Raw genomic sequence first — 22,279 nt, forward strand, 5'->3', positions numbered from 1 at the left:
TAGTTATTAAGCTATTTCAAACAATTTATTTATATTTTATTACTTTTGAAATGAAAGCTAACCTAATCAACTTATATTTTTATTATTTAATCATTAGAACCAAATCTTACTCAAAAAATTTCAAAATTGAGTAACTTTTATTTAATTTTCAGGAGCAAGATGGTATTTTTTTTTTTAATGCTATTTAAAATTCTGTTGCACAAAGACTTCTGTAGCAACAAAGCCAAAAGCAGATATCCGACAAGATACATCTAAATGTTCTACCTGACGCATTTAATTTAGAAAGGACCATTTCAAAATTGCCAAGAACTTTCAAACACAAGACCAAGACTTTATGATACCCTCGTGATCTCAGTCCCCTATATAACGAGTCTTATAGCTTATATGCATATCAACAAAAAACCAAAAAAGGAAATATTAAAAAAAAAAAAACACCATGGCTCACAAAAACAGTCCTTATTTGCTAATTTCTCTCTCCATGATAATAGCCCTATCCCTAACCCTAGCGACCACCGTCCGGGCCGTGGACTACACTGTAACCAACACCGCGGGCTCGACCCCTGGCGGAGCCCGTTTCAACACCCAGATCGGCGCAGCCTCGGCGCGTCAAACCCTAAGCGCCGCCACGGAGTTCACGTGGCGGATATTCCAGCAAACCACTCCCGCGTCCCGAAAGTCCGTGTCTCGAATCTCCCTGATCGTCGAGGACATCGACGGAGTGGCCTTTGCCACGTCAAACGCCGAGATCCACCTCAGCGCTCGCTACGTGGGAGGTTACACCGGGGACCTGGGGAGAGAGATCGCCGGAGTTTTGTATCACGAGACCGTCCACGTGTGGCAGTGGGACGGCAACAGGCAGGCACCGGGTGGGCTTATCGAGGGGATCGCGGACTTCGTGAGGCTCAAGGCGGGTTTTGTGCCGGGCCACTGGGTCGGGCCCGGAGGCGGAGACAGGTGGGACCATGGGTATGACGTCACCGCCAGGTTCTTGGAGTACTGCGACGGTCTGAGGAGTGGCTTTGTGGCTGAGCTCAACAGTAAAATGAGGACTGGTTACAGTAACGCTTTCTTTGTTGACCTTCTTGGCAAACCAGTTGACCAGCTCTGGATTGATTACAAGGCCAAGTATGCTAATTAGGCTGATGAAGCTAGCTTAGCTTTGTCGGCTCTGGAGGTTATTCAAAATATATATACGAATGGATATGAACAAGATGCTGCGTATTGTATTAAATGTATGCGTTGGATAAATAAAGTCTTATTTGCACCTATGGTCTACGTGTCACCGGATTGATCTTTATATATTTTTTTTCCCTTGCCATTTATAATCCTTGGATTTCTAGTACGCTCAATTTTTAGACTAATATATATACCAGCTGGAGTGCAACCTAAGTAGCAGCATTATATTTAGGCTAAACTGTTCAATTTCATTTGCAAAAAAATAATATTAACGGAATTTAAAAGAGAGAGACTACCATACGTCATCAGTTTTCAATCAAATGGAGTTAATACATAAAATATTTACAAAAGCGCAGTTAAGCCAATAACTAAGTAGTCCAATAACTAAGTAGTCCATCCTGAATTTTTTAATTTATAAACAAAAGCGCAGTTAAGCCAATAACTAAGTAGTCCATCCTCATTTTAAAAATAAATCAATTGCATTTTATTAGAAAAATAATCTATCATCCCACAATAAATTAAATTAATTGGAGAGTTAATTAAATTAACTCTAGTAGACTATTCTTTTAATGAAATAAAACTTATATTAAAATTTCATAAACAAATTTTTTTTTTTAGTGAAATGACTAGTTATAACAAATATTTTAAAAACGAGAGGACTAATTAATTTTGCACTGGTTTTATGTTGAAAGAGGCGAGTTGTAACTCGTAGCAAGACCAATTCATCCACCAAAGTCAAAGTCCCAAAACTTTTGGTAATTATGAGTCCCTACAAATTAATAACATATCATTTAAATTAATGAATCATGTTGATTTTTCAACGCAGAAACACACAGCGGATGTTACACGCTGTCAAACGTGAGACCAGGGCAGAGTAGAAGCAGAGAAAGAGAGAGAGATGAGAGACGAGATAAGGTTGTATGACTTGTATCTGTTTGATTAATTGACTGAATGAATTTTACATTTACAACTGAAATATAAATATTAAATACCATATACCAAGCTAATTACAGTCATTCATCTATAACAAACTTAGATCTAAGGGAATGTTTGGCTGGATGGAATAAGGTTGTAATGAAATGGAATGGCAAAAAAAACATTGCATTGTTTGATTTGCTTAATTTTAGGAGAATCATCATTCAGAATGGTCATTCGGTCATTTTTTTATGTAATTCCTATTACTCGGGTAAGCGGGGAGAATTTCTTATTCCATCAATAATAATTCATTTTTTTCCCAAACTATCTGATCAGTACTTTTCAAAACAATTTTATATAGAAATTTGTAACTAACTAAGTCATTATAAACTTAACGTTTAGGATATAGTCAACTTTTGAAAACTTTAGAAAAAATAGTCAAACAGATGAGGTGACACGTGAATAACTCATTTGAATTTTTCATTTTGTCATTTGTTTAAAGCAACTTTTTTTCTACAGTTCGTCACACACATACTTTCTCTCGTACAGTTTTTTTTTTAAATCAAAACTTTAAAAATCCACATTTTTTCGTATGAACTCGAAATTGAGTAATTCAAATTCCTATGAATTCATAGCGAGGAGAGCTTAAAATATAGACCCATTGTCATTAATTTTCGATTTTTAAATTGTTTACATTTTTTGTTAATTATAGCATGTTTAATGAGGATATTTAAGTCAAATATAATTACCATTGTCTATTTTCCTAAACGTTTGTAAACGTTAGATACATCCCAATTTTATAGTTTATTTTTTGTTATAAATTTACAACACCCTTTTATATATCATATCCCTATACACTATTTTTCCAGTTGCCGGAGAGTATTTTTCTTTTCTCAAAATAAATAAAAAAACTCTCCGGCAGCTGGAAAAGTATGCCGGTCATACATTCCGACGAGTTTCTGGGCAAGGTGGGAGTTGATGGAGGTAATGGTATTTTTTTTTCTAACTTGCTTTTCAGGCCCGAACACCGACAACTACGAAAAAAGAGAAGAGCATTTCTAACAAAATAATTACTCGACTGTTATAAACGTCTAATACAATGACATTAACTCTCCACTTTAATTCTTTCCAAAGTAAATGTCTCAAAAATGTGTTCTATTCTTCTACCTATTGCTAGGATTATACTTAAAGAATATATTCAGATATAAATATATTCATAAATATATGTATATATATATATATATATATATATATATATGTTTATATATAAAAATTGTTTACACTGATGCTATAATCTATACATATCATTCTTTATTATTACAATTTTGAAAAAAAAAACTTGATAACAGATCTCTTTCTCTCTATATATGTATATATATCCCGTATGGGTAGATGTATAATTAATATTATACAAAAAAAAAAAAAAATCACAATACTGCTACCTATAGATTAATATTGTTATTAATAAGAAGTATTATCATACATAGATATGCATAATTATGAATGATAAATTTTCAAATTAATCACAGTTATACATATATATATATATATATATATATATATATATATATATATATAATTTGTCACAAATTATATTACAAATAAGTCATCGAGAAAAAATTTAATAGCTAAACTTATAATATTCAAACCACGCATAAATAAGCCTAAAGCATTCGTAGCGCATAACATGTAATCCATATTCAATATATTACGTCACAATTTCTAATTTTCATATTGTTAATTTTTGGGGTTTCATAATCTTCTCTATTAATTAGAATTTTTGTCCCAAAAATTAACAAAAAAAAAATAGACAAGACCTTAAGAACTCTTACTTGGACATACTATGTGAAACCCCAAAATATATCTAAAATATTATTGAATTTTCTTTTAGTATTTTAGTAGATTTAATATATATGTCATTTATTTATTTATATGATATAATAATGGTGTGCTAGTGATAAGTGTGTATATATATATAGTATGTGTTTGTGATAAGTATGTATAATATATTGTAAATACGTTATATACTGCAACATATCGGGCTGGTTACATATATAATATATAAAAAGTTAAATATGCTTAGTTGCATAGTTTCTTCTTTGTTATATACACGTGTATCATATATATATATATATATATATATATATATATATATACACACATTAATGTAGTCTCTTTTTACACGTATGTGATATATATTTCAGGTTAGTCATAGCTTTTGAACGATTTTTTTTTTTCTTTTGTAGATTCTTCAACTTATATTTTTGACATTTACGTAATCATATCACTAAATCAAATAAATTTAAATAAAGGAGTTATTAATTATCAAAACCATGGTGTATCACGTTTGAATCGCCCTCACTCTCAAAGCGACCTTACCGATCCACTGATTTCTCTTTCTCTCTATTCTCCCCTTTTTTTCACACACACAAAAAAAAAAAATATTAATAAAAAAAATAATAATAATAAAAAAAAAAATAAAAAAAAAAAATAAAAAAATCTTAAACACCATAGATCTCCTTTTTTTTTTCTTTTAAATTGTGGTTATTCTAGAAAACTTTTTAGAGTTCTTTTCTTCATTTTAACAAGGGTTATTCGTTCCCCACACTTTTATTAAAGAATTTTACGTTTGTCTCTCTCTTTTTTATGAACATTGTTTTTAGTAGTTTCTGGTTCGATTTAAATCAAAATCATTTCTCAAACGCTTAGTGTGGATTTAAAATTAATTATTTTGCGTCGATTCATTTTGAAAACAATTGGTTTACATGTCGTCTATCTAAATCTATAATCGAATAATATTTTTATCGAATACACAATTTGTTCCGATTATATTTAGATCACTATGTAGACTAGTTTCACAATTTTTGCCCATTTTAAAACCGATTTTGAAATGCTTAATATGACATTTTGTTTAATAGTTTGATTCGAAAGTTTTTCCAATGTTTAGTATTATGTGTTTTATTTTTAAATATGTAATTTATTTTTATTTTCAATAAACAAGTTTTACGGTATAGCTATTTTGGAAATGATGTGCAGACCAGTTTGGCCCAAATTTTTTTAACGTCTGATTTTATAGTAGTTTTTTTATTTTAAGAAATATTTGAAAGATTTTTTTGGCCTTAATGCCTTTACAAAAGTGCTCAAAATTATGATTTATATTTCCTGGAATTTTAAAGAAGTTTTTTCAGAGTTTTAATTTTTTTTCTGAAACCGTAATAGTCTAGAGTATTTTATAATTTCACATTGAATGTCGTTCCTGAAAGTTTCCAGAACCTAAAACCTGTCTTGAATTCTTTTATTAGCTGATCCCCAATAGTCTTTTACTCCGATTAGGTTTCGAGTCAAGTAGAGCTTCAAATTACGTCTTCGACCCAAGAGCTTTATTTATGTTTTCTCAATGTGAGAATAATCTCACTACAACACAGATTAGTTCAAAAATATATTTGATGAGTATATTACTTATGACATGATTTATATGTAGCTTTATATGCTTAAGTATGTGTTTTACTATCTGATGATGTGTTTGCTCTTTTGTGGTTTGTGATTTTAGTGAATTATGATTTGCAAGTTATGTGATGAGGCTAATTATTAGATGTTTAATTTAAAGCAGTGATTTATGTTTGGTAAGCTATGTGATAATAAGTTAAAGTAGATTTCAAAATGTACATGTTTTTTAGTCATGTTATTGTCTGAGCATATGTATGAACGTCTTTATATCGCATATCATATATGTTTTTAACATAACCTTCAAAGTGAAAAGATAAAGATAAGCAAGAGAATCGTACCGCCTCGAGAGGTATTAAGCAACAGTTTTCCGAGCCGATGCCCAAATGGGGATATTTCTCGGACCGAGGCCTTAATAAGTTTAGTAGATATGGCGAAGTGTGGGACCTTGCAACCCCATATCTTTGTTTCTAAAGTGCGCACTGAAATAGGTACGACTACCTTACGGGCATCCCGAACTAAAAGTTGATTAAATCAAGAAAAAAATGTCAAGTCACCGATTAGTTTTAAAATACTAATAATCGTTTCAAGCATTGTATTACTCTTTTCATTTTTGTGAGCTTTATATTATTCTCGATGAGCGTAAGCTCATTTCTTCAAAAAATTTACATCTGTGTTGTAGATAAACAACGTACAAAGAACTGAGCATGGTGGACTAGCGGCATCGATAGCGAGATGGTTGGGTCATGGTTGTCATTCACGAAATAAGTCTTCCGTTACGAGTTTTTAAGAAATAAATATGAAGTTTTTTTTTTTTTTTTTTATAAATGGTGGCAAAAAAACTCGATGTTTAGACAAAACACTACTTATATACTCATTCTTTTTTTCTTGGGCAAAAATACTCAAAGTTTTAAATTTAGTTACATGTAAATACTTTGCCATTAAAATTTCTGTTAGAACTTAACGGTCCGAGTAGTAACGGACCCACTATAACGTAACATGTAGTATTTTAGCCAAAGAAAAAAAAAACTTCGAGTATATAAGTAGTATTTTGATCAAACATTAAGTATAATTGCCACTATTTTCCCTTTAATTTATTTGGAAGTTATGAAGTTTTAAAGAGTTTTCTAATTTGGTTGAGATTTATATTATGGATTATATTTTATTATTTCACTACTATGTTTGGATTAAAATTGGTATTTCATATTTTCAATTTTGATTAAGTACTTCTCAGGATATTTTTGAAATGCAATCTATATGTTTCTTCAATGCTTTTTTCTTCTTAAAATCTTTAAAATTTTGGTTCGCCTTGTACGATGTGTTAAAAAAAATCCTTTAATTTTTCTAAAAAAAATTCTAAAGTTTAAAAAGTAAGATAAGTAACAGGTCCGAAAAGTCGGGTTGCCATACATTAAGTCTTTCTAAAAAGCTCAGGGTATTGAGTTCTCAAGTCTTCTTCCCGTTCCCAAGATAGCATCGAAATCTATCACCTCCGAGACGATGAAATAGATCTTTAACTCATGACCACTAATTATTATCGGTATTTTTTAAAAAATTACTCTGATAATAAAACATCACTGGACTGTAAGGCCGTTCTGAAAACCTTCATAGTTTTCTCTACACTATCGCCTAATTTTCTAGCCAACTCTAACAAAATAATGAGCGTGCACCACCGTAGTCAAACAATACAAAATGTCAAAATGGGCTAAAGGAAGCTGACCTGCTACCACATTTGAGGTGCTGATTAGGGCATCGACATTGGTGTATGCATTGATGCGACCTTGTGGTATTGGTGCCATCTGGGTGGTTGGAGGTGCTTCTAATCGACCTAGTAAGATTTGTGGCCCTTCTAGTGTAGTTTGCATGTAATTAAGCCATCCATTCTGATTGTTTAGCTCATATTATCCAGTCAGTCTAAGCGAAAATCGATTTCAAACAATCTTTGAGAAAGTGATCAAATTGACCACACTTGAAACATGACATGATTTCCCTTCAGTATTCTATAGAGTGCATCTTTTCACAAGCTCTGCATATTGGAATGGTCGTTCCTTCTGTCTTGACTTTGTTGTTGGCGTTAACACCATTTTCAAGATGACTCATTTTCTTCCCGTTTTCATTATCGAGATATTGCGCTTTGCCGACTTGGTTGTTGCGGGGAGGCTGGTGATGGGTTAGCTGGCTGGGCTTCTTATTGTTGTCTAAACCTCTACTTTGTGTTTATCTTCCTTCCCTGCCTTGAAGTACAAGTCTCGCTCCTCTTTCAGTTGAACCAAATGGTATTATATGCATGGCACATTCAAGGAAATTCGCAATAGTGGTGGGAGGCTGACTTCTACTATGGCTAAGGCCAGTTCCGGTCAGAATATTCCTATCACCCTCCTGACTCTTTCTGTCTCTGTCGAAACCAAGTGAAGGCATAGTCTGGCCAATTGGTTGAACTTACTAACAACCTCAGTCATTGTCATATGCAATGTTTCAGCTCTGCAAACTCTTTCTGTTGAGCATTCATCACTCTCATGTTAAAATACATTGTTGAATTCTTCAAAAACATCATTCCAATTCATACCGCGTACATCCGGATGGAGATATTTCGATAAAAGAAATAAAAAATAACACACAACGCAAATGCATGTGTCGTAAAGTAATAAAGCGTGCATAGGCACGAGTATCGATCCCACTGGGAACTCACCTATTGTCGATGTAATGACATTTTTCACTGTTTTCTTGTTGTGAACAGCCTTGATGGCATTGACCTAACGTATTTCGCTACTGGGATAACAACAACGTCGAGTCTTTATGCTCTTTCTCTAGCCAAACATTTGAACTCTATTGGCGCCAAAATGTACGGGGCGTTCTGGTGCTCACACTGCTTGGAACAAAAAGAGGTATTTTACTTTGTTCGGTTTTTCGATTCGGTCGGTTCTACGGATTTTAATAATGGCTTATGCTTGGGTAAACTAGTCTAATTCCCTCTTCAATAACTATTAATCTCTCTAGAGTAGAAACGGACCTAAATGTTTTATGAACTTACACCTCTTGGTTTGGATCTTATTAAAATAGACAATTGCATTTGCTACGAGAATTCAAACAACTTCACAAATCCCCTAGTCTTTCTATAGATCTAGTTAGGTGGAAAAGAGAACCAGTTAAGCACACTCGATTACCACATCTTGGTGTCTAAACAGGTCTAGAGATTCATTACCTGGTTAGATAAGCCAAGCAGTGATATTAACCATCCCAACTAAACCACATTTAATCATAAACCTAAGCTAATCTACTAACCGAATCAATTCACCCAACTAAATAGCACCCCTCCCATGTGTTTAGCTACTCATAATTGTAATCAAAAAATAAACATGACAATGAGTAAAAGAATCAACATATGGATAAAATGAGACATCTAATCAATAATCCACAAACAAATCATATCCAACAAATCCAAGTCTCAATCAAAATCAACTAAAGTTATCTAAAATCAACTAATTAGGATTCAAACAAGAAATTGAAATAATAAACAACTAGAGTACAAAGAGAAACAAATAGAGAGAGTATGTGATAGAAATATAAAACTATGGGCTGACGTTGATGAGGAATTGGTTGGAGAGGGTGTCACAAGCTTTTCTCGAGCTCCCTCTTCTTCTTCTCTCCAAAAGCTTAAATCTCCTTCAACAGCTTCTTCTTCTCTCTCCAAGCTCTCCATAGCTCTAGGTGTTCTCTTTAAAATGATGTCTAGCCTCAAATGAACAAAAATCTAAAGTATATGTACGTTTTTAGAGCATTCTAGACTTTGGATGTGATCCAAGGGTTAAGATTGGGTAAAAAAAATGCGAGTTTTAACATGCTGTATATGACCTCCAAGCGACACATCGGGAAGGGGGACGCATCGCATCCACTTCTGAGCCAATATGCAACAATTTTGGATTGGCCATAACTTCTTACTCTGATCTCCAATTTTTACAAATGAATTAACGTTGGAAAGTAAGAGAAAACTCTATTCAATTCTGGAAAGAAATCATACAAAATCATCAATCAAGAATCCCCAAATTGTCCAAATCAAGAATCTCGAACTTGTCCGAAAGTCTTTAAATCACTCCGAAATTTCTCTATTAAGCTCCAAAATAACATCAAAAATCTCAAGAACTAGTCTCGATTCACTCTTGAAAACCATTGAGAAGTACGAATGAATCGCGCTTATCACATCCCTCTTAGTTGCTGTTGTTTTCCACAGGGCCGCATCTTTCTTGATGACAAATTACGTACATATGATTTTTTTTATGCTCTGTAATATTCATGAAGTTGAAGATCGTCTTGATCATCGACATCAACTCGTCAACAACTAAAAGATGAGGCGATCCTTCAAATTCTTTGGCTCTCATTCTTCTAAACCTCTCTAAGAGGTCACCGGCAACATTGACTTGTCATGTTGAAGGTATGACTTGAGGAACAGCTTGTGCTACTGCATGCATTGTTGCATGAATTGGCGGTGGTGGTTGTTCACCTTCTTCTACTTCCTCATTTCTTTTGTGGAGTTTGTTCCTCGACTCGTGTATCTCGGCTTCTTGAGCTTCGATACGATGCAACAGTACAGCTAGATCAAGCAGCGCAGCTGGTTGGTAAGCAGGGGCATGACCGTGGGGAGGCTCTATTCCTTCTTGTTCGAGAGCAGGATGAGGAGCATCTTGCACTGGTATGTCAGCGGAAACTTTGCCTCTACCTCTACATTGGCCTCATGCCCTTCCTCTACCCCGTCCGCGAGCAGCATGGATATTTTCCATCCAACTACAAAGAAATATATGAATAAGATATAAACACAAATAAAAGTACTAACTTACTTCAGTAGGCGACGCAACCGAATAACAAGGGTGGTCATAGGTTCATTGCTCTGATACAAACAATGACGACCCAATTTCCCTGACAGTCATTATAAACTCAATACCTTTACTTAAAAAAATGTAGATAACTTTTTTTTTACTCATAGTTTCTTTTCTTAAAAACAAAATAGCTTTAAAAATAAACTAAACTTTAAACGTAGCATAGAGTTAAAGCTTTACAAAAGTATTTTACTCGAACATGGAAAATACTTAAATATGCAATCAAAGATAAAGCATGATAGTTATAAATACTTAACAAAACCATGAAAATTTAAAATCATACCTTAAAGATGTCTTAAAAAAAATATCAAATCAAGTATCTAGATAATGCGTAGTAGAAATCTTTTATTTTAAAAATATGAGCAGGAATCATAACCATACCCAACTCCTTAGCTATCGACGCTGTTGGTGTACACTTCTCATTTTGTTAAAGACTGCTTACCTATAACACTGACAAATAATTTCATAGAAGTGAATGCTTAACATAACCCAACGTTTGATAGGAGAAATTCTAAGGAGGCAATGGTCTATGTTTCTTTTCTTTTGTAAATAGAGGAAGAAAATAGAGAATGAGAGAGATATCACACAAGTGTGTGACCAAGGAAAAATGGTACTATGAAAGTCATTAGGGCTATTGAGAGAACAGCATTTCTAACAAAATAATTGCTGGACTGTTATAAACTACTATTAATGCAATTAACTCCCCACTTCAATTCTTTCAAAAAGTAATAATGTCTAAAAAATGTGTTCTATTCTTCTACATATTGCGACGAATATACTTAAAGAATATATTCAGATACACATATATTCATAAGTGTATATATATATATATATATATATATATATATATATATATATATACTGATGTTATAATAATTACATATTATTCTTTATTATTTCTATATAAAAAATAAATAAACTTGATAACAGATCTCTTTCCTTTTTTTATATATACCGTATGGGTATATTTATAGTTAATATTATTTACACACACAAAATCACAATACTACTATCTATAGATTAATACTCTTATTAATAAGAAATATTATCATAAATAAATATTATACATAATCATGAATGATAAATTCTCAAATTAATCGCAGTTATATATATATATATATATATATAAATATATATATATAAATATATATATATATATATATATATAATTTAGTCTCAAATTATATTACAAATAAGTCATAGGGAAAATATTTAATAGCTAATCTTGGAATACTCACCATGCATAAACAAGCGTAAAAACATTCGTAGGGCATAACATGTAATTCATACTTGATATATTATGTCACAATTTCTAATTTTCATATGGTTAAGTTTCGTGGTTTCACAAGCTAAGCCTCACAATCAAGCAGGATTTTGGAAAAGGAAAGCTTACATCCGGCTAAAGTCTAGTCAAACCAAGAAATGTGGCCACATCGCAAACAAAGAATAACTATCATAGAAAACGTGCTCCGTTGTTACCCCCACGAAAACCCACTCACTGTGCGGAAACATAACCTGTTCACACGAGATAAATGAAAGTCATAAAAACAGCCAAAGCATAGACCTGATCATGATATTCAGACTCTTCACTATGAAACGCAAATGAAGCAATAAACAAGGGAAACTCTCAAACGAACTTAACAAATCCCTCCATTATCTTCCCTACCATATACAACATCTTCAATTGATTTTTCTTTCTTTGACTAGATTTGTCAGTAGTTATGGAAACTCTTGTCTGAATTTATGGTTTCGTACGTGATCACGTACGGGTCTAAATTTATATCCTCCCGTTCATCCTGCTTTTAAAATTGATTGTTATTATTAGAGTGATTCATTCGTACTTCTCAATGCTTTTCGAGAATGAATCTAGACTCGTTCTTGGGTTTTTTATGTTATTTTTGTAGTTTTTAGTGAATTTTCAAGTTTTTGAGCGATAGAAAAAATTTGGAGCTTAATCGAGAAATTTCTGAGTGATTTAAAGATTTTCGGAGAAGTTCGAGTAAAACTTAGCACCTTCTTCAGCACGATTTGGAGATTCTTAATAGATGATTTTGGATGACTTCTTTCCATAATTGAATAGAGTTTTCTCTTAGATTTTCAACGCTAATTCATTTGTCAAACTCAGAGATCGGAGTAAAAAGTTATGGCCACTCCAAACTTGTTGTGAGCTGGCTCAAAAGTGGACGCGACGTGTCCCCCTTCTCGATGCGTAGCGTGGAGGTCGCAGACAGCATGTTAAAACTCGCATTTTTTTACCCAATCTCGATATCATGCCACATCCAAATCTTGTGGAATAATTCAAGAAGATGCAAGAGAGTCTCGTCTCCTTGGAAGCGAAAACAATGAATTGGAGGATAGACTCAAAGCCAAGAGGGTCACCCTACAAAGCGCATGTAGTGGTTATATATCCAAGATGAAGAATCTCTTCCAAAGGGTTTGGGAACGGTAGTCTAAGACTCTTTTCCCAACCCAATAAATTAATTCAAACCAAATATAGGTATGAAAGAGATGTACATAATGAAGGGGTATATATATATATATATATTATACACACATATATATATATATATATATTATACATATATATTATACCACCCTACTAAGGAAAAGACTCATAGAAAGGTCATAGAAAATCATATCACAAAACATCAAGACAATCGTAGAGTAATTTGTGCAAGAACTAACGAAACCAACTTCCAACGTTTGGAGTGAAATGTTAGAAATATTGTCCATGAAAGGGTGTATTGGTAATTACCCAAAGATTGCTTCAATAAATATAAAATAAATTGGCATTATTATAAATAATTAGAGTTGTTATTTCAAAGAAAAGTACAACACTTTCATCAACTCACAAACTTCTACATTAACTTGATTATATTACTATCTGGGGATATGAGTATACCCATCACGGTAGAATGCTGATAAGTGCATTATCTCTTATTAGTTTTTGTTTTTTTTTTTTTTTTTTAATCAGTTACCACCATATTATTTGCTGCAACCATTATTAGAGCTTATGTAATAGAACTTTTAGGGGATGTTTGTTTCTTCACTCAAAAACTGTTTTCTAGTTTTTGGGTTGAAAAAATTGAAAACCAAAATTGAAAACATGTTTGGTTAGGTGTTTTTGGAAAAAAATTTCAAAAAATTTTGAAGTTGTTTTGGAAAAAAGTAAAGAAAACTGAAAACAAATAAAAGGTGTTTTTGAAAAAAAAATTCTTCTCTTCTCTCATCTTTCTCCTCATCTTCTCTTTTCATTCTTTCAAAAACAAAAATGAAAACTATACCAAACACTTTTTTCAGTTTTTTCACTTTCTCAAAAACAAAAATGAAAACTGTACCAAACATCTTTTTGAAAACAACTACAAAACAGTTTTTCAATACAACTACAAAAATTAGAAAACAGAAAACAAAAAACTTTTTGAGTTAACTACCAAACACAACCTTAATATTTTGAGTGTTTACGTGTGAGTAGGTGATTTCGGGCTACTTTGGAACTTCAATGCTAACTTTTTGGAAACCGCGCTGCGCTGGAGAAGGAGCAGAACAAAAGTTGTACAATGATATATATATATATATATATATATATATATATAAATATATATTTAAAAATTAAGAAATCAAATAAATGAATATATATAAATAAATATTTTATCTAAATAATTATATATATACTACTAATTATAACTATTATAAGGCTGGCGTTTTCAGTTTGGAGTATTAATATGTTACCAAAGTAAATGGGAGATCGATTGATGAAATACAAGTCATATAAGTAATTGAGAAAGATATCTTAGGTAAACTGAATATAATAAGATTATTTATTATACAACAATTTCAAAGTATAATACTAACAGAGGTTGTGTATAATATTTTTTATCCATATATTTCAATGGATGATTAAAATAATTATCAATACATGATGTCACAAATTTATATTAATTTAGTTCCCTGGAAAAAAAGTTATGACTTCGTCCGTGATCACGTACGGGTCTAAATTTATATTCTCCCGTTCATCCCGCTTTTAAAATTGATTGCTATTATTAGATTAAATATAGGGCGCGTGTTTATTAAGTTGTTTAACAATTAAGGCTTTAAATCGGCACAAAGTCATGATAAGAATGCTGAGATTATTTACTGCGTGTGTCAATATATGCACATTGATTTCACAAGAGTCTTGATAGGAATTGGTTCCTGATTGCTTGATTGTTTTAGTTGCTTGTTTATATTTGATCGCGCAAAAGTACTCAATCGTTCAAGTTGTTATCACAGGCAACAAACAGTAGAATAACCATCTCATTATACGAGTTTACTAAGTTCCTCTTTGTATATCGGAACGAGTACATTAATATGTGGTATTATGATAATTGAAGTATTAGAAGCGAGCAAGCTTTTATTACATTATAAGTAGTTAGTAGTACATGGCATTTTATTAGATGGTGATATGAGAGTCAGAGCTCCCTTCCGTACCTGCGCTTGTACTGTGCCCAGAGAGTGTCGACGTCCTTGCCCAGGAGCTCATTGAAGAGGCTGGGGCGGTATCCATTCCTGAGCCTCTTGTTGAGGTCGGCCACGAAGCCGGGGCGGAGGGTCTCCAAGTACTCGAGGAAGCGGGCGGTGACGTCGTAGCCCTTGTCCCAGGGGCTGCCGTCCCCGGGCCCGACCCACTTGTAGGAAGCGCGGCCGGCCCTGAGGCGCACGAAGTCGGCGATGCCCTCGATGAGGCCTCGCGGAGCGCCGCCGTACCACTGGAGGAGGTGGACCAGCTCGTGGTACAGAATCCCTTCCACCTCCCTCCGAACGTCGCCCGAGAACCTCTCGATGTAGCGCGCGCTGAGGTGGATGATGTTGTCCGAGTCCGAGCTCCGAGCCACGCCCTCGAAGTCCTCCACCCTCAGCACCACCCTCGGCGGGTCCCGCCTCTCCGCCGCCGAGTTCTGCCGGAACGTGCTCCAGATGAAGCTTGTCGCCGCTTCCAGGGTCTGCCTCGCGTGCCCCGTCCCAATCTCTCTGTTGAACCGCGCCCCGCCCGCAGTGTTGAACGCGTAGTTCAGGACCGTGTACACCTGGACCGCCTCGCCGCACCCCGCCATCACCGTCACGGCTATCACCATCAACGCACCAACGGAATACTGCATCTTCTCACGCTCTATAAACCCTAATTGTATATGTGTTTTCTTTCTCTCACTTTGATTTTGATTTGCATCTGTGTGCCATTCACCTATCTTCTTCTCCCTTTTTATAGACTTCTACCATATACATCACCCATACCCTGTAATCAAAATCAAATCAAATAACTCTCTGACAAATAAAATATACTAATAGGTTAATAGATGTTTAGACCACCAGCTCTATGCTGCTTTAAAGTATTCCAATGGCTGCTGTCTAAATATTCCGCAGTCAAAATAAGCAATACGTGAGTCAGAAATCAATTGCTTCGACTATGAAATTATAAAGGCTTCAACTTAATAAGTTCTTTTATTTTTGTTATTATAACTTTCTTTTCTTTTGCTTATCTCAAGATAATGTGAGAGATGTTGTTTGAGACTATTTTACTTGCATTGTGTGTAGGATGTACACATCATACTATTGTCTTTCCAGGGTACAAAATGCTAACTGTTAGATTAAGTTGAAATCATCATATTAATTATTAATTGATTCTTAGTCAATGTCTTGGATATAATTAGTAATATATACCAATTTTCTGTTTTCAAAATAAAACAGAACACTAATAGCTAGGTTAATAAATGTATTGGACATCAAACCCTCTTATTAAAAGCATAGAATACCTATGGCTGCTGCATGGTCACACATGCAATTTATTAATAAGATTATGCGAGACTCTTTAATTTTTGAAGTATTTGACACTGATATATATGGTTAAGTTGTCGTGAGCACGCCGTAATTTTTTGTTTAACATGTTGTGTAGATAAAATATTGTTTGATGTAATAAAAACTGCATTTTATAGTATAAGAATATATATTTTTGAATTTTAATTGGGTCGGAAATGCTCGTATAGAAGTGAAAAATGTCGTTTGTACCAAACAGAGATAGACGTGGTGTTGGAAGGAAAATTACTACACAATTTTAACATATACTTCTCTTGTCATTAAGCATCTCTGCAATTAAATTACTAGCCCACGATATTCTAATTAATTGCCGCGACAAGGTTAAGGGCAAGGCACACGGAATTCGAAATCACATATGGTAACTTTATACGTTCGATGTTCATACGTTAGGTTTGAAATATTAGATCTGATCTCACAATTATTTTATTAATATATTGCCATCGCACATACCATGCACATTAATTCTATATTAATATGGAATATATAATTTATACAAAAATGGTCTCGTGAATCATTCGTTGGAATGTCAAGCGTTGTTTCACTTCGATCTCTATAAGATATGCCTTTTTTTTTTTTTTTTTTTTTTTTTTACGGCTAATTGAAATATCGACAATTAGCTATTAGATTACATCGATTTCAGTAACTGAAAGTTTGAAACCCATATATTGGCAACGCTAAGTTGTTAATTGCGAGACTCTGAATAGTGGTTGTATCGTTGTAAAAATTCTATTGTAGTTATAAAAAAAAAATACATTGTTCATATATAAATGAAATTTTAAGGGATAATAATATTGAGATAAAGAAAAAGTCTAGTTGAATATGATGAATGATTCTGTATGGCAATATATGTATATCTGAATATATTCTCTAAGTATATTCGTGGCAATACGTTGAAGAATAGAACACATTTTCTTAACTAAAGTGGGGGAGTTAATGGCATTAATATTGATGGGAATTTTCTTAAGTAAAGAAAAATTCTACACGACGCAAGCGAACGTGTCGTCAAGTAATAGAGTGCAAAAACACGGATATCGATCCCACAAGGACTCTAGACTATTTCCGAATCAAACTCACTAGCTTTCTTTTTCGAGTTATGGAAATGAAAAATAGGGGTTTTTGATTGTTTTGAGAACAAGATGAAATGTAAACAAAAGTGAAAACAATATTTAAGCACAAGTTAAAAGGAAGGGGCACGATTTTGTTATTATTTCATCGAGTCGGTCGGTCAAGATACGATTCTAAGCTCGGGTGTAGAGTGTTAAAACTTAGTCTCAATCCCTCCTATAACATTCACTAATCTCTCTCGAGTCTTTAGAAATCTAGCTATGTGTCGAACTTACACCTCTCGGTTTGGGTTCTATTAAAACACAGAACCGCATTTAGCCCGGGATTTCAATCAACTACAACTACCCCCTAGTCTTTCTATAGCTCTAGGAAGGTTAAAGATGGGATGGGTAGAGCTCACTCGTTTATTACCTCTCGGTGTCTAAACTTGTCTAAGATTCACTAACTAGGTAGCTACTCTAGTTAGCGCTAACACACACCCATACCCATAGAATTTCACTCTCAACCCAACCATGAAGCACCAATCTAATCCAAATGTTTGACCAACCAACTCAACTACTCAACTACATCGCACCCCAAATCTACTTAGCTACTCATGATTAAGAATAAACAAAGTAAAATTGAAATAAGTAAAAGAAGTAAAACAATAAAGAAACAAGACATTGAATGCTAATCTCAACAACCAAATAAAGCTTTCATTAAACTCAAGCACTACTTCAATATTCCACTTAGATAACACAATAAAGTAATCACAATACTCAATGCTCAATAGATAAAGGTGGTCAACAAACACTCAAATAGAATATTTGAAAGCTTAAAATATGTTCAACAAAGCAATAAGTGGAGTAAATAAATAAAGAACAATAAATAAAAAAGATAGAGTTAAGGATGAACAAATGGAGATGATGAGGATGATGGAGGTTGTCACTTCTCCCTCTTCTTCTTCACTCCTAAGCTCAAGAACAAAATGAGTGTCAAACCCTAGTTTTCTCTCTCTCACTTTCTCTCTCAAGTTTTCAAAACAAAAGTAAAAGTGTTCTCCTCTCTAGCTTCTCCCCCTCTCTTTTGAACAAGTGTATATGAGGGTTTAAGAGAGGTTTTCGGAGCAAATATGGACCCTTGAGCTTCTCCCCCTCTCTTTTGAACAAGTGTATATGAGGGTTTAAGAGAGGTTTTCGGAGCAAATATGGACCTTTGGATGAGATCCAAGGGCCAAAAATGATTTAAAAGACGAGCTCCAAAAATACTGAAAAAGTAACTGGCGCGGCGCGCCACTCGTGAAATTCTGAAGGCGCGCCGCGCCTCTCTTGCGCGTCGTCTGCTCGAGCTCTCGGTGTAAAATTTAAGCACCCAGGGCGCGGCGCGCCAACTTTGAAACGTTGACTTCTTGTTGACCGTCGTTGACTTTTGTTGACTTGACTTCAAAAGGCCATAACTTCCTCGATTTAGCTCCGATTCAGCCCGTTTTCACACCACAACCTTCTCTCACTCTCTTTATCCTGAAAACATAATAAAACTACAAAATTACATCAAAAACACTAAGAACAAGCTTCGATTCTTATCTAAGAGCCATAGATAAGTGTGAATGAATCTCACTTATCAAATATCAGATGTTTATAATAGTCCAGTAATTATTTTGTTAGAAATGCTCTTCTCTCTGTAGCTCTAATGACGTTCATGATACAATTTTTCCTTAGTCACACACTTGTGTGATATCTCTCTCCTTCTCTATTTTCTTCCTCTCTTTACAAAAGAAAAGAAACATGGACTATAGCCTCCTTATTTCTCCTATCAAACGTTGGGTTCTATTGACAAAATATTTGCATGTGTTGTACGTATACAAACATTTAACAAAATGAGGACTGTGTACCAACGGCGTCGATTGCTAAAGGGTTGCCTTATGGTTCATGCGTGTAATTTTAAAATAAAAGACTTACGCTACGCATTAACTAGATAGTCAGTCTGATATATTTTTTGGTTAAGACATCTTTAAGGTTTAATGATTTTGCTTGACTAATGTAAAATCTTCATGGTTTTAATTTCGTTAAGTATTTATAGCTATCATTCTTTAGTATTGATATCATATTTAAGTATTTTCCATGTTCGAGTAAAATACTTTTGTAAAGCTTTAATTCTATGTTATGTTTTGATGTTAAGTTTATTTTTTAAAGCTATTTTATTTTTAAGAAAAGAAACGATGTTATAAAAAAAAAAGTTATCCACATTTTTTAATTAAAAATATTGAGTTTGGAATGACTATCCGGGAAACTGGGTCGCCACTGTTGGTATCAAAGCAACGAACTTCATTTTCTATTCGATCGCACAGTTACGTCACTTACTGAAATAAGTTAGTACTTTATTTGTGTTTATATCTTAGTCATACATTTCTTTGTACTTGGATGGAAAATGTTCATGCTGCTGCTCGTACACGGGGTAGAGGAAAGGCATGACGCCAAGGTAGAAGAAGAGGCAAATTAAGTTGTCGATGACATACCAGTGCAAGACACTCCTCATGTTGATCTCGAACAAGAAGGAGCAGAGCATCCCCACGATCATGCCCCTACTTCCCAACCAGCTGCACGGCCTGGTCTAGCGATACTGCTGCATGGTATCGAAGCTCAAGAAGTCGAGATACACGAGTTGAGGAACAAACTACACCAAGGAAATGAAGAACTTGAAGAAGGTGAACAACCACCACCACCAGTTCCTGCACCAATGCCTGTAGTAGCACAAGTTGTTCCTCAAGTCGTACCTCCAATAAGACAAGTCAATGTTGTTGGTGGTCTCTTTCAGAGGGTTAAAAGAATGAGAGCCCCATAATCAGAAGGATTGCGTCATCTTTTAGTTGTGACGAGTGGATGTCGGAGATCAAGACAATCTTCAACTTCATGAATATTACAGAGCATGAAAAGGTAATACTTACGTCCTTTAACATCAAGAAAAACGCGCGCTATACGTGGAAAACAACACCAACAAGGATAGAAATGATAAAGAGTGATTCATTCATACTTCTCAATGCTTTTCGAGAGTGAATCGAGACTTGTTCTTGAGGTTTTTTTTATGTTATTTTTTGTAGTTTTTAGTGAATTTTCAAGTTTTTGAGCCATAGAAAACATTTGGAGCTTAATGGAGAAATTTCTGAGTGATTTAAAGACTTTCAAACAATTTCTAGCAAAATAAGAAACTAAGCGCCTTCTTCTGCACGATTTAGAGATTTTTAATAGATCACTTTGCTTTCTTTCCGGAATTCAATAGAACTTTATCTTAACTTTCCGATGCTAATTCATTTGTCAAAATAAGAGATCGGAGTAAGAAGTTATGGTCAATCCAAAATTGTTGCGCGCTGAGGCAAAAGTGGACGCAACGCGTATACCCCTTCTCGATGCATCGCGTAGAGGTCGCAGATAACAAGTTAAAACTCGCATTTTTCACCCAGTCTCGATATCATGCCACATCCAAATCTTGTGAAATAATTCAAGAAGATGCAAGAGAGTTTCGTCTCCTTGGAAGCGTAAACAAGGAATTGGAGGATAGACTCAAGGCCAAGAGTGTCACCCTACGAAGCACATGTAGTGGTTATCCCGGATGAAGAATCTCTTCCAAAGGGTTTGGGAAAGGTAGTCTAAGACTCTTATTCCAACCCAATAATTTAATTCAAACCAAATATAGGTATGAAAGAGATATAGATAATGAAGGGATATATGTGAATATATATATATATATATATATATATATATATATATAGCGCATACTACCTTCTAAGAAAAATACTCATGATCATTATCAACCTATTTACGAATATGAAAGGTCATAGAAAAGCAATCACAAAACATCAGGACAATCGTAGAATAGTATCACTACTACAAAACTGAGATCCCACAACGCTTAAAAACAGTTGTAGAATGATTCTACAACGCTTAATAAGCGTTGTAGAATCCAGCGTTGTAGAAGCTTCTACAACGCTTAGACATCCGTTGTAGAAGCTTCACGGCTTCTACAACGCTTAAAATCCGTTGTAGAAGCTTGGATTCTACAACGGATATATAAGCGTTGTAGAAGCTTCTACAACGGTACAATTCCATTGTCGAATTCCCAAAAAAGACCAAAATTTCTTGCCGCGGCGACGCATATTTTTCGCCGTGGCGAGACATTCTACAACAGATCAGATATCCGTTGTAGAAAGATCTCGCCGTGGCAAAAATTATATGTCGCCGCGGCGAGAGTTTAGACGTCACTTTTTAATAGAGCGACTTTAAATTGGTTTTTTTTACAAATTTAGTTTTCTTTATTTTTAGTCCATTGTTTCCAGAAAAAGAATAGCAATTAACAGAATACATTTCATTCAAATAAAAAATTAAATCGTACAGATTCATTATAGTAAAAAAGAAAAATATACTTGTTTATACAATCTATCTACCAACAACACAATCTATCTACCACCAATAGATATTTATCGGATGCTCTAGTTCTCGGACCTGGCCTACTGAGCGCTCGTGGACCTGCTCGAGTGGGCGCTAGAATTAGCAAAATCCAAATTGGTGAAGGTCATGTAAAGTCATTTATATAAACAAAGCATTCGTGTTACTTATTTGGTGTATAAATAAAACAAATATCTACCATATTCATAACTTAAATGTATGCAATCTGAAATATAACTTCAATGGTTCATCACACACGCAGTGATAAGCCTAACTTATTTGGTGTATATTGACAAAAAAGTCGACCCACACATAAAGAATCACAGGCCCTAAACAAACCTAATCCTTTTTAATTTCTTTCTTAGAAGTTATTCATGCTGTTCAAGATTTGCCTTTGTATCACTAGGTGTTCTGCAAAGAAATCCTCATCTAATCCTATGCTAGATGATCAATGCCTGAAGTTTTCATCTTCAGATGAAGTAGAAGTAGCCAAGGCGGTATATAAATCAAGAGAAAGCAATGTTACGAACCAGAATATATGTT

At 34.1% G+C, this 22,279-nt stretch overlaps 2 protein-coding genes across 2 annotated transcripts; one reads left to right on the plus strand and one right to left on the minus strand.

Annotated features, from left to right (window-relative positions):
- Positions 1 to 392: 392 nt before the first annotated feature.
- LOC149389167 (uncharacterized) lies at positions 393 to 1,268 on the plus strand. Its single transcript, XM_089621534.1, has one exon. It carries the CDS (start codon positions 437 to 439, stop codon positions 1,136 to 1,138), a length of 702 nt encoding a protein of 233 aa, XP_089477660.1. The 5' UTR covers positions 393 to 436; the 3' UTR covers positions 1,139 to 1,268.
- A 13,444-nt stretch (positions 1,269 to 14,712) lies between these two features.
- Positions 14,713 to 15,590, minus strand: LOC149389168 (uncharacterized). The gene has a single exon (XM_089624531.1). It carries the CDS (start codon positions 15,539 to 15,541, stop codon positions 14,855 to 14,857), a length of 687 nt encoding a protein of 228 aa, XP_089480657.1. The 5' UTR covers positions 15,542 to 15,590; the 3' UTR covers positions 14,713 to 14,854.
- Between the last annotated feature and the right edge of the window lie 6,689 nt (positions 15,591 to 22,279).

This window comes from Urtica dioica, chromosome 8, assembly GCF_054948205.1.
Source record: "Urtica dioica subsp. dioica isolate 48M chromosome 8, U.dioica_male_clone48M_v1_H2, whole genome shotgun sequence".
Taxonomy (NCBI): Eukaryota; Viridiplantae; Streptophyta; class Magnoliopsida; order Rosales; family Urticaceae; genus Urtica; species Urtica dioica.